At 40.6% G+C, this 12,845-nt stretch overlaps 1 protein-coding gene across 2 annotated transcripts in view; it reads right to left on the reverse strand.

Annotated features, from left to right (window-relative positions):
• Window positions 1-7,264, reverse strand: part of CYP7B1 (cytochrome P450 family 7 subfamily B member 1) — a 175,379-nt gene extending 168,115 nt beyond the window's left edge. For both annotated transcript variants that reach the window (XR_002072933.2, XM_019421240.2), the window contains exon 1: window positions 7,152-7,264. Coding sequence is in view for 1 of the 2 variants with exons in the window: in XM_019421240.2 (XP_019276785.1) it covers window positions 7,152-7,264 (113 nt within the window). In the remaining variant the exon portion in view is untranslated. The remainder of the gene's footprint in view (window positions 1-7,151) is intronic.
• Between the last annotated feature and the right edge of the window lie 5,581 nt (window positions 7,265-12,845).

The raw sequence follows: 12,845 nt of genomic DNA on the forward strand, positions 1-12,845 counted from the left end.
CACCAAACTGTTCATTCATTCATTCACCCTTCATTTCTTATGACAAATATTCACTGAGAAACTAGTCAGTAAAGCACCTACAGTTTCTTCTTCATTATTATCAACTATTTAGGATAAAGTTATGAGGAGAAATGACAATGGATTTAAATCCTGTTATGGTTGCGCTTTTATTAAAATGTCTATTAATTTCTGCGTTAAGCAATTATAGACTTAATTAATCCTTTCCACTTTCCTATGGACAAAAAAAAAAAAAAAAAGATCCTATCCCAAATACTTCTGTGTCGAAAAAAATTCCAAAGCCATAAAAATGAGCACTCTGGCTATAAAAATGCACAATATAATAGATGTCACCTTCTCTTATTCAGCAAAGTAGCTTTCTATAATTTTGTCCTTTGCCTTTCACAGAAGAGTAACCTGGAGTAGTTTCAGTGGGATTTTACTTTGGATAAAATACAGAAATATTCTCCTACAAGAGGCTGTTATCTTTGCTCTACAGCTGATGGTTCTCTCTGCTCTACTCCTTTTTTGGAAGTCAGTGAAGTGAGCATCCCACCCCCGCAGGTCCCCTCAAATCCTCTGAGTCCTCTCCTGCTTTATCCTCCGGGCTGTGGGCAGCAGGATGTAGGGATGCACCAAGTCTGAGAAATAAGCAATCTGACCAGTTCACATCTGGGTCTAAATGCCTACAAGTCTATGACTTATTTTCAAAATGATTTTAAACATTCAGAGATGCAAGATACATAACAAACATTCAAAACTTACTTGTATACTGATAGGTAAGGAAGAGAGACTGATGACTAGCCTACGATGATCTGTGAAGTGTAGGACCAAAAATTCTCAAATCGTCACGCATTAGTATAGTCATGAAGCCACTGAGTACTTAGAAATGCCTACTTTCTGTCCTGCTTCTCATAGGCAACAAGGAAAGTCACCCAAGGCCCAGTCTTTCCCACTCTTTGAAACTTCTTACAAAAGGCAGTGTAGTTAAGGTAAAGGTATGGAAGAGACAGGTACTGTGTTAGTTTTCTACAGCTGCTATAACTAATTACCACTCATTTGTAGCCTATACAACACAAATGTATTATCTTACAGCTCTGTGGCCCAGAAGTCCAAAGCGGGTCTCGTTGGGCTAAAATCAAGATGTTAGCAGGACTAGGTTCTTTGCTGGAGGTTCTAGAGGGGAATCCATTTCCTTGTCTTCCCAGCTTCAATAAGCTGCCCGCATTCTATGTCATTTGGACTCCTTAATCCATCTCCAAAGCCACCAATGGTTGGTAGACTTCCTCTCCTACCTCCTTCTTCCAGGGTTTACTTGTGGTTACATTTGGCCCATGCAAATAGTACAGGATAATCCCTCATTCTAAGCTTAGCAGATTAACAACCTTCATTCCATCTGCAACCTTAATCTTCTTTTTGCCAAGTAACCTAACATATTCATAGGTTCTGAGAATTGAGGTGAGAACAACTTTGGGGTTAAGGGGGTTTTATTCTGTCTACCATAGCTATGGACCTGGAATCAAAAACCCAGTTCCACTTCTGAGTAAATCTGCAAACTTAGGCAAATGAGCTAATTACTTATTGTGTTAATCTCTTCTTCTGAAAAAATAGCTTAAAAACAGTTATCTCATGAACCACAGTGAAGATTAAATGAGATAATATACGCAAAACATCTCAGCACGAAGTGTGGATAAAGTAGGGCCTCAACATTGCTCATTTCTATCTTCCCTTACCTTCTTCTCAAAACTCAGCATCATAGTGGGGTGGAGCTGGATGTTGGATCTAGGTCCATCTGGCTTCACAGCCATGCTCTTTGCCTTACACTACATTGCCTTCTATAAGAAGGTCCCATTGTTGGGAAACACTAAGCCACGAGTGACTTTACATATATAAATGGCCCTACATTTCTAAGGTAAGCACTCCAAGATTTTTTTTTCTTATAGAGATAAGATTCATGTGGATCTTGTGTAACTTCTGAAATTATTTCTCTTCTGCAAACAGATAATCAGCAAATATGATTACAGCATTGAATCACCCTTAATCGTGTCCCAATGAACAATTCTGAACTTCCCACAACCCATCAAATGGTCACTTTGAAGGGTACACAAATAAACAGCAAAGTGTTTTCAGAGCTCAAATGTTCCTCTAATTACACAATAGGAATATTCTCTACCTTTGAGATCTTCTTTTTTTAAGTTACAAAATAAAACAGCAAAGCATGCCTGAAATCTGTCTCAAATGGTAACAAGACTAATTCAAACTCTGCAGTTTAATAAGGTAAAGTGCAGTACCATGGAGTAACTGATTACTTGTTGCCAGAAATGTGCCTGGAGATCTCTCTAGCACCTCCTATGTAAAACATAAAAATCAGCCTGTTAAATTCGGCATACTCTTGAGAAGAAAATTACTTTGCTTTCAGCTACCCACATCCTTTTCCTATAAAGAAGAAGAAACGAGAAACAAATCTACTATAATAACCTAGCTCTTCTCATTGTCTAGGCAGTGGTAACAATGTGAGGGATCTAGAGCACCATGGGTCTTGTTTGGGAGTAATTAATCAATTAGAAAGAGGAAATAATGGACTTATGTGATACAGTGATGTCAACACATCAACATTTCTTTTTTTTTTTCAATATATGAAATCTATTGTCAAATTGGTTTCCATACAACACCCAGTGCTCATCCCAAAAGGTGCCCTCCTCAATACCCATCACCCACCCTCCCCTCCCTCCCACCCCCCATCAGCCCTCAGTTTGTTCTCAGTTTTTAAGAGTCTCTTATGCTTTGGCTAACACATCAACATTTCAAAATAACTCATTATCTACATAACCTTGACATCTTAAAAATCAAAAAGAGGGGCGCCTGGGTGGCTCAGTCGGTTAAGCGGCCGACTTCAGCTCAGGTCACGATCTCGCGGTCCGTGAGTTCGAGCCCCGCGTCGGGCTCTGGGCTGATGGCTCGGAGGCTGGAGACTGCTTCCCATTCTGTGTCTCCCTCTCTCTCTGCCCCTCCCCCGTTCATGCTCTGTCTCTCTCTGTCTCAAAAATAAATAAACGTTAAAAAAAATTTATAAAAAAAAATCAAAAAGAAATCACTTCTCACCACTTTGCTTCTCACATCTACCTTGTGTGGCAACTGTTATTTCCACTTTCTAGTTAAGGAAGATGATTCAGGTTAGTCAAAGTCAATGGTCACGGAGTTCATGGACCCTTTGAATCTCCTGCTGAGGAACGGGATTCTCTCTGAGGCAGTCTGGAAAATGTCACTTAGTGAAGCGACCTTCTCTGGGCTCAATCTTTCAGGTGTTTTTCTAGTTGATGACTTTCCTCATATAGTGCAAGTTCAGTGATGTTCTCAGAACCTATTAACACCTTCAGAAGGGTCTCGGCTCTGTCAAAACCTTAATACTAGACCAGTAAGACTGTGACCTCTAGAAATGTAAAAGAATAAGTGTCTGTTGTTTAACACCAGTGAATCTGTAATAATTCGTTAAAGCAGCAATAGGAAACTAGCACAATTCTGGTCCCTGGAAGTGTAATGCTGCTGTGACAAATACGTAAAAATGTAGACATGACTTGACTGGGCAATGGCTGATGAATTCTGAGGAAGATGATTGAAAAAAAATCCAGATTGCCTTGGACATATGGTTAGTAGAAATACAGATGTTAACAACACCCCTACTGAGGACTCAGAAGAAAGTGAGGGCTACAGGAGAGAACATACATATCATCTTAAAGAATATTTACACCATCCTAAAGAGACGATAAGTAAAAATATTAACATTAAAGGTACTGCTGGTGAGGGCTCAGATTAAATGAGAAGTATGCCACTGGAAACTGGACAAAAGAGATCTTTATCCCACAGTTACAGAAAGCTCAGCTACGTTGTGTCCTGCCATAATGTGGAAAGCTGAATTTGTACAGGATGAACATGGGTATTTACCCAAGGAGATTTCTAAGCAAAGTGTTGAAGGGGTAGCCCAGTTTGACTTGCTGCTTATAGCAAAATGTGAGAGGAAAGATATGAAGGGAAGAATCCTTGGGCCTAGAGGAACCAGGAACTGATACTTTGGGAAGTTCTCAGCCTATTCAGGCTGTAAAACTAGGAGATTCACTGTCAAGAAAGAGTGCTCTGGAAAGAAAGCCAAAGATGTGGCTGAACAAATTTTGCTAGTGCCTGGGAAAATCAAAAGGTTGGAGTATTCTGTTAAATTCAAGGATAGATGGAGACAGCCTTGAGGTTCCCTCAGCAGACAGAACCAGTTTAGTCATTCAGGTAAAGCTTGATTTAGCTTATTTTGCAAGGTTAACTTGATCTGGATCATTTCTTACCTGTAACTTTGGAAATGCCAAAAAAAAAAACAAAAAAAAAAACAAAAAAAAAAACAAAAAAAACAACTTGAACTGTTTCTCAAGGTTTATATGAGGTAACCACTGAAAATTGTAATAATGTAACCCATCACTGTGAGGAATAAACAGTCACTGATTTCTCACCTTAATATAAGCTGCTTTATAAAAATACACCACTGAAACTCATCCCATGTTCTGGTTTGAGCACTCCTGGTTTGCGAACTATCTTTTTGGTATATGCACAATAATTTCTTACTAATTACTACTTCAGTGATTCATTGGTTTCACGTTGGCTATTTTGAACTTTTGACAGTTCAGTCATACACATTCATGATCAAAGTATTAGTGAACACTGAAAAGATTAGGCATGTGACTAATGTTCCCCTCAGCCCTGTCAAAAGAAGCCTGGAATGTAAAGGGAATGATCCAGGAAAAATCTGTGAAGGAGCCTCTTATTGATGGAGTCAATCCCTGTGACATGCATGGAAGTCCCATGATGTTCTTGGGAATTTTTGTCCCAGGATCAATCATACCCAGATTCCTACACTTGATTTAGATGATTTAAATGGTGAGATTTGGGACTTTTGAGCTCAATGAGATTTATATGAGATCTTGGACTTTGTGTTGGTATTCTACTAGGTTGAGATTTTTGTGAATGTTGGGATGAGTGAATATATTTTGCATGTAAGATGGACAGAAATCTTTGGAGGTCAGAGGGAGTACTGTGGTAGGAAGATGTTTCCCAAATGTGTGAATGTGTTACCTTACATTACAAAAAGGACTTTACAGATGTGACTAAGTTAAGGACTTTGAGATGGGAAGATTATCCTGGATTATTTGGGTGAGTTCAACACAATCACTAGGATCCTTATAAGCTAGAGGTAGGAGTATCAGAGTATGAAAAAGAAATCTGAATTCTAGTGACCTTCAGAAAGTGGAAGAAACAAGGAAATGGATTCTCCCCTGGTTCCATCAAAAGGAACGCAGCCCTGCCAACACCTTGATTGAGGCCAGTAAGGCCTGTTTCAGACTTCTGCTGTCCAGAACTGCAACATTTAAAAATCTGTGTTACTGCCTCTTCCCTACCATATTTTCTGTGAACACTTTCCCATATTCATTATTATAAATGTTTCCATTCTAAGTGTCCCCTTTAACACATACATAATTTAGTGCCACTCTGTATTTCACTTAGAAGAATTTAACCATTTTATATTTATTTTTTATTGTTTTGGTCAGACTAACCTTCATCATTTTTGCAGGGAATAGGAGGTAGAGAAAGAATAATAGAGACATGTTTGCTTTCATGTCTGCCTTGCTACACACACTCTGTTTTTATATGTTGTCTTGGTAATAATTTAGAAAGCCCATATCTATGTTCAAGTCTATTATTAGTAAAAGATGGTGATTTTTAAACACACACACACACACACACACATATATATATATAAAATTGTTGGACAAAAATTTATATCATATTAATGACTTTCTGGAAATAAACTGTTTCCTAGCACCATCCAAATCATATCTTGAATTTCTCAGTTTTATTTCAAATGTGGCATTGACTGACACTGAATCTACACAGAATCACATAACACTGAAATTAAAGCATCCTAAGTCCTCATTTGGGGCTCTAAAGCACAGCCATTGGAAAAGGCAGCCTGGGAGAGGGCATGACACATTCCAGGATGATCACTGAAAACCTGCCTGGGGAAAAAAGCGAAAGTTCCCTTCTAGAGTATTCACCCATGTGCATTCTAGAAATGTCCACAGGTATTTGAATGTGGTACAATGGTGTCATTTTCCCAAAACTACTGAGAAACAACCTATATCTCACACACACACACACACACACACACACACACACACACCTATAAACATATCTATGTGTAGGTATATCAATCCATCCATCTATCTATATAGATAGATCAGTAGATACATAATAGATATCTGTATATATAGATATATAATAGAGATCTAATAGAGATCTAATATCTATTAGATCTCACACGTGTGTAGGTATGTATATATATATATATATATATATATATATATATATATATCACACGTGTGTATGTGAGATCTAATCACAAAGAGAAAATAGAGTGATTTCGAGTGAATGCTTTTATTTTGAATCTGTTTCTACTTTCACATTTCAAATCAGATAAAGAAGTGACACACTTCTAGGTGTTGTGTTATTGGTTTTTTTCTAATAAAAATAATACAGTAAATGCACAAAATACACACTGTAAACTTATTTCGTATTCAGCAAACTCCCATGAGGTGTTATTACTGCGTTTTTCCGCATGAGGTACAGGGTAGTAAACTGAGGCACAGAGAAGCACCCAGAGTTATTCTTCATACTAGACACTGACATTCTCCTGAAACATTTCACTTTTAACTTAATGAAATGTAAGAAAATTCCCCTCCCGAAATGCTCTACGAATTCTAGGTCATAAAGCATCAACTCATTGTAAGTCGGCACCAAAATGTGTCTGTTTGGAAGCCATGCGTGATGCATAATGAATAATGCAAATCCAGGGCTTATTACAACCTATACAGGAGCAGCAAATCGAATTCAGTCCCAACGCTTTAATACGTATGCGTATGTATGGGGAAGAGGCAGAAGAAGCCTTTGTCAGTACACACAATACCCCAAGGCGCCGCCGCCCGCAACAACTTGTGACTCTCCGCACTTGAAATCGCGGGGCACTCTCCACAGTCCGGGTCGCGCGCGGTCCGCGGGGCCCAGAGCGCATGCGTGGCCCTGGCTGCCCGGCCGCGCGGTGAGGTCGCGGGGGCGCTTACCTGGTGCGCCTGGCGCTCAGGCACAAGACCCCGAGCAGCAGGGCCGCGGCGAGGGCCAGGCCCTGGAAGCTGAGTAGCTGCGGCAGCAAGGGCTCCAGCGAGAAGAGGCCCATGCCCGAGGACAAGTCTTCCGCCGTCTGGTTCCCGCGCGCCGCAGCGGCCAGCCAGGGGTCTCTCTCGGGACGGCGACACTGCTGCCTCCCGCGGCGTCTCTGCGCGGCTCTCCCTCGGTCCGGCCGCCAGAGGCTGGCCTGCTCGCGGCGCTGCCAGGAATGTCACCGCGGGCCCCCGAGGCTGAGTTTCAAAGTTCCTGCACTCCCCTCCCCCGGCCCAGCCCCCACCCACGCGTACCGCCCAGCTCCGCGACCGCCTCCGGCCCGGTGGCTTCTGGAAAACGGCGCCCGGGTTCCTAGGGGCCGGAAGGAGGGCCAGAGAAGAGGGGGAAGGGGTTAGGATTTCCTGGCGAGGAACCTCTGAAGGCCTGGAGGAGGGAGATTTCTGTTCAGTGCTGGAAGTGAGTCGCTTGGGTTCCTAATTTCGTAGCCCGCGCCTCTCAAGCAGAGGGACCCTGCGTGCCCCTGAAAAGGGCTGAGACTGTGCCCGCTGCTCAGCGGCACCGCTGATCTCTTAGGCACGACCCAGAGAACCTGGCGAGCGACAGATACCCGTGGTGCGCGCCGCCTCCGACCTGGTCCTTGCAGCCTCTTTGGCCCTGCACATCCTGTTTGCTTACACGCTTTTGTTGAGAGCCTACTGTGTGCGAAGGCTTGTCCGAGAGACCAGGGCCGTTGAGGCACACGATCCAGGAAGAGAGAAGAGACTAGTCTATTGCAGAACAACGCTGGGGGCCGAAATAGAAGCGGTACAAGCCCCACAGGTGGTCTTAACAAAAGATAAGGGAGAAGTTTTTTAAACGTCTTTCCCTGAGTGAGGTCCATTCACCAGGGACTTCACATGTATTTATTTACTCTCCACACCAAACTTGAGATGTAATTTTTAGCGGTATTTTGGAGAACATATAATGAAACTCAGGTTAAGTAATTTACCCTCCCTGCTCAGTTAAGTAACTGTTAACCATTTTAGTAACTATTAGCCTAACTAGTGCAAGACCACGGTGTTTTTTACGTTATGCAAGATTTTTATTTCCACAGTTCTTTGGACTACTACAACAGCTTAGGAACTGATCGCCAGGCCTCTGACCTTTGACCTTTCCAGCCCTTCCCCCAACCATGGCACCTCCCTACTACACAGACCTATCCTGCTTTTACCCTGTTCAGAACTCTTACTGATTGCTTTTCTGATAAAGTCATAAATCTTGGACCTCCAGGGAGATGCCCTTCTGGGTTTGTCTCCATTGTATTACTACGACAGCTGGTACAGTTCCATATAACTAAATCTGGAGCCACTGCTTCCCTCACAGTCAGACCTTTAACACCTTTGTCTATGATATTTGCTCTGCCTGAAGTTTTCCTCTCTCCCCTAGATGCTAAAATTCTACCTACCTTTCAAGGCCCAGCTCAAATCCTACTTCCTTCTAGAAATTATCCCTAACTCTTCTTTTGTAATTAACCTCTTGGTCCTCTATACTTTCAACACTATCTCAATTTTCCACCTCATTACGTTTTCTACCATATCTAAGTTCTTTCTAAGTCTGTCTTTCCTGCTATAGAAGGTGGGTAACCATCTCTCAGACAACCTTGTCTGCACCCACTCTCTAGCCCCACCTACTGATCCCCCACCCAGAGTTGAGATAACATAGCTGTAAGTACTTTGCAGGTGCCTGGCTCTTGGTGCTCTGTTACTGAATTACTACTGTGTTGTTGTCCTTGACCTTGAAGCTGTAAATGGCTGGGCTAGTATTAGAACTCCAATGCTTTTGAATATCTTCAGCTTTGACTTTTATTCCAGGGTCTTACTACTGCCTCTCCTTCCTTCTATTGTAAATTCAAATTTCTAGGAAATCCAATAGGATACAGCGAGCCCATAGCTACTCTGTCTCCTCTAAGGGAAAACAAATTGGTTTCCATCCCTGCCTGGCCAACAGAGCCAGTTTACAGGGCAGTATCCATGCTGTGCATTTCTATAAACGCTACAGAAAGCCCCTCTCACTAATTTTCACAAGCATTCTCTACTTTTATACCTTCATTTTCCATTTGATCTCCTGGATGACTCTTCTGTTTGAAAATATAAGTAAAAATATTAAGCATTAATCGATCTATTGAACATTCACTATGTACCAGGCACCATGCTAAACATTTTATTTCATAACAATAATAGCAAGCACCTGCAGTTAATCACACTGTCTTAGGGAAGTGAAAGAAAGAAGACTGCATTGTCACCTCCTAGATTTGTTTAGCAATTGTGTCATATTCCTGTGGTATCTGTATAGTATTTTACTTAGAACACTTTATGGTGTACACTTAATAAATTTTGAGTGTATGTTTCTCTTGTGTTTTCCATTGGTGTTAAAAAGGACCTCTATTCTATAAACTGATCTGCTTGAAATAAAATTGAAAGACATTTTTTTTATTCTTTTGCTTTGTAACCCATCATCAGCATCATTATATTCACTCTAGTTCAAGTTATTTTACCTCCAAAATATGCCTGTATCCCAATCACTTCTCTAACAGAGATGACAAGTTGACACTCTATATCAACTTTCCTCTTGTTCCTCAGTAACAGTCCTTGATTTTTAACTGAACGTGTCCAATTTTTAAAAACCATATATATATATATATATATATATATATATATATAATTTATTATCAAGTTAGCTAACATACAGGGTATACAGTGTGCTCTTGGTTTTGGGGAAAGATCCCCGTGATTCATCGCTTACATACAACACCCAGTGCTCATCCCAACAAGTGCCTTCCTCAATGCTCATCACCATTTCCCCCTTCTCCTGCCCCCACCATAAATCCTCAGTTTATTCTCTGTATTTAAGAGTCTCTTATGGTTTGTCTCCCTCTCTGTTTAAAACTATTTTTCCCCTTCCCTCATGGTCTTCTGTTAAGTTTCTCAAGTTCCACATATAAGTAAAAACATATACTATCTGTCTTTCTCTGACTGACTTATTTCACTTAGCATAATACCCTCCAGTTCCATCCACGCTGTTGCAAATGGTAGGATTTCATTCATTCTCATTGCTAAGCAGTATTCCATTGTATATATAAACCACATCTTCTTTATCCATTTATCAGTTGATGGACATTTGGGCTTTTTCCATAATTTGGCTATTGTTGAAAGAGCTGCTGTAAACATTGGGGTTCATGTGCCCCTGTGAATCAGTACTCCTGTATCCTTTGGATAAATTCCTAGTAGAACTGCTGGGTCGTGGGGTAGTTCTATTTTTAATTTTTTGAAGAATCTCCACACTGTGTTCCAGAGTGACTGCACCAGTTTGCATTCCCACCAGCAGTGCAAGAGGGTTCCCATTTCTCTACATCCTCGCCAACATCTGTTGTTTCTTGAGTTAATTGGAGCCACTCTGACTGGTGTGAGGTGGTATCTCAATGTGGTTCTGATTTCTATTTCCCTGATGATGAATATCTTTTCATGTGTCTGTTGGCCATCTGGATGTCTTCTTTGGAAAAGTGTCTATTCATGTCTTCTGCTCATTTTTTCACTGTATTATTTTTTTTTCTGATGTTGAGTTTGGTAAGTTCTTTATAGATTTTGGATACTAACCCTTTATCTGATATGTCATTTGCAAATATCTTCTCCCATTCCATCAGCTGCCTTTTAGTTTTGTTGATTGTTTCCTTTGCAGTGCAGAAGCTTTTTATCTTGATGAGCTCCCAATAGTTCATTTTTGCTTTTATTTCCCTTGCCTTTGGAGACATGTTGAGCAAGAAATTGCTGCAGCTGAGGTTAAAGAGGTTATTGCCTGTGTTCTCCTCTAGGGTTTTGGTGGTTTCCTGTCTCACATTTAGGTCTTTCATTCATTTTAAGTGTGTGTGTGTGTGTGTGTGTGTGTGTGTGTGTGTGTGTGTGTGTGTGAATGTGTATGGTGTAAGAAAGTGGTCCAGTTTCATTCTTCTGCATGCTGCTGTCCAGTTCTCCCAGCACCATTTACTAAAGAGACTATCTTTTTTCCATTGGCTATTCTTCCCTGCTTTGTCAAAGATGAGCTGACCATACAGCTGTGGGTCTATTTCTGGGTTCTCTATTCTGTTCCATTTATCTATGTATCTGTTTTTGTGCCAGTACTATACTGTCTTGATGACTACAACTTTGTATTACAGCTTGAAGTCTGGAATTGTGATGCCTCTAACTTTGTTTTTCTTTTTCAACATTACTTTGGTTATCTGGGATCTTTCCTGGTTCTATACAAATTTTAGAATTGTTTGTTTGATCTCTGTAAAAAATGCACATGTTATTTTGATAGGGATTGCTTTGAATGTGTAGATTACTTTGGGTAGTATAGACATTTTAACAGTATTTATTTGTCCAATCCATGAGCCTGGAATGTTTTTCCATTTCTTTGTGACTTCAATTTCTTTCATAAGCTTTCTGGAGTTTTCAGTGTACAGATCTTTTACCTCTTTGGTTAGGTTTATTTCTAGGTATCTCACGGTTTTGGGTGCAATTGTAAATAGGATCGATTTCTTGATTTCTCTTTCTGGTGCTTCATTATTGGTGTATAAAAATGCAACATATTTCTGTACATTTCTGTAACAATAACTTTGCTGAATTCATATATTAGTTCTAGTAATTTTTTGGTGGAGTCTTTCATGTTCTCCACATACAGTATCATGTGGGCCGTGAGGAGTGAAAGTTTGACTTCTTTCTTGCTGATTTGGATGCTTTTTTTTTTTTTTTCAACGTTTTTTATTTATTTTTGGGACAGAGAGAGACAGAGCATGAACGGGGGAGGGGCAGAGAGAGAGGGAAACACAGAATCGGAAACAGCCTCCAGGCTCCGAGCCATCAGCCCAGAGCCTGACGCGGGGCTCGAACTCACGCACCGCGAGATCATGACCTGGCTGAAGTCGGACGCTTAACCGACTGTGCCACCCAGGCGCCCCTGATTTGGATGCTTTTTATTTCATTTTGTTGTTTGAGTGCTGAGACTAAAACTTCAATACTATGTTGAACAACAGTGGTGAAAGTGGAAATCCCTGTAGTGTTCCTGACCTTAGGGGGAAAGCTCTCAGTTTTTCTACATTGAGGATGATATTAGCTGTGGGCTTTTCATAAATGGCTTTTATGATATTAAGCTATGTTCCCTCTTTCCCAACTTTCTTGAGGGATTTTATTAAGAAAGGATGCTGTATTTTGTCAAATGCTTTTTCTGCATCTATTGACAGGATCATATGGTTCTTATCCTTTATTCTATTAATGTGATGTATTACATTGATTGATTTTCAAGTATTGAACCAGCCCTGAAGCTCAGGAATGAATCCCACTTGATTGTGGTGAATAATTCTTTTGATATACTATTGAATTCGATTTGCTAGTATCTTGTTGAGAATTTTTTGCATCCATGTTTATCAGAGATTTTGGCCTGTAATTCTCCTTTTTAATGGGGTGTCTGTCTGGTTTGGGAATCAAGGTAATGCTGGCTTCATAGAATGAGTCCAGAAGCTTTCCTTCTGTTTCTATTTTTTGGAACAGCTTGAGAAGGATAGGTATTAACTCTGCTTTAAATGTCTGGTAGAATTCCCCTGGGAAGCCATCTGGCCCAGGACT

Source organism: Panthera pardus, unplaced genomic scaffold (assembly GCF_024362965.1).
Source record: "Panthera pardus isolate Hobbes unplaced genomic scaffold, ASM2436296v1 HiC_scaffold_7, whole genome shotgun sequence".
NCBI lineage: Eukaryota > Metazoa > Chordata > Mammalia > Carnivora > Felidae > Panthera > Panthera pardus.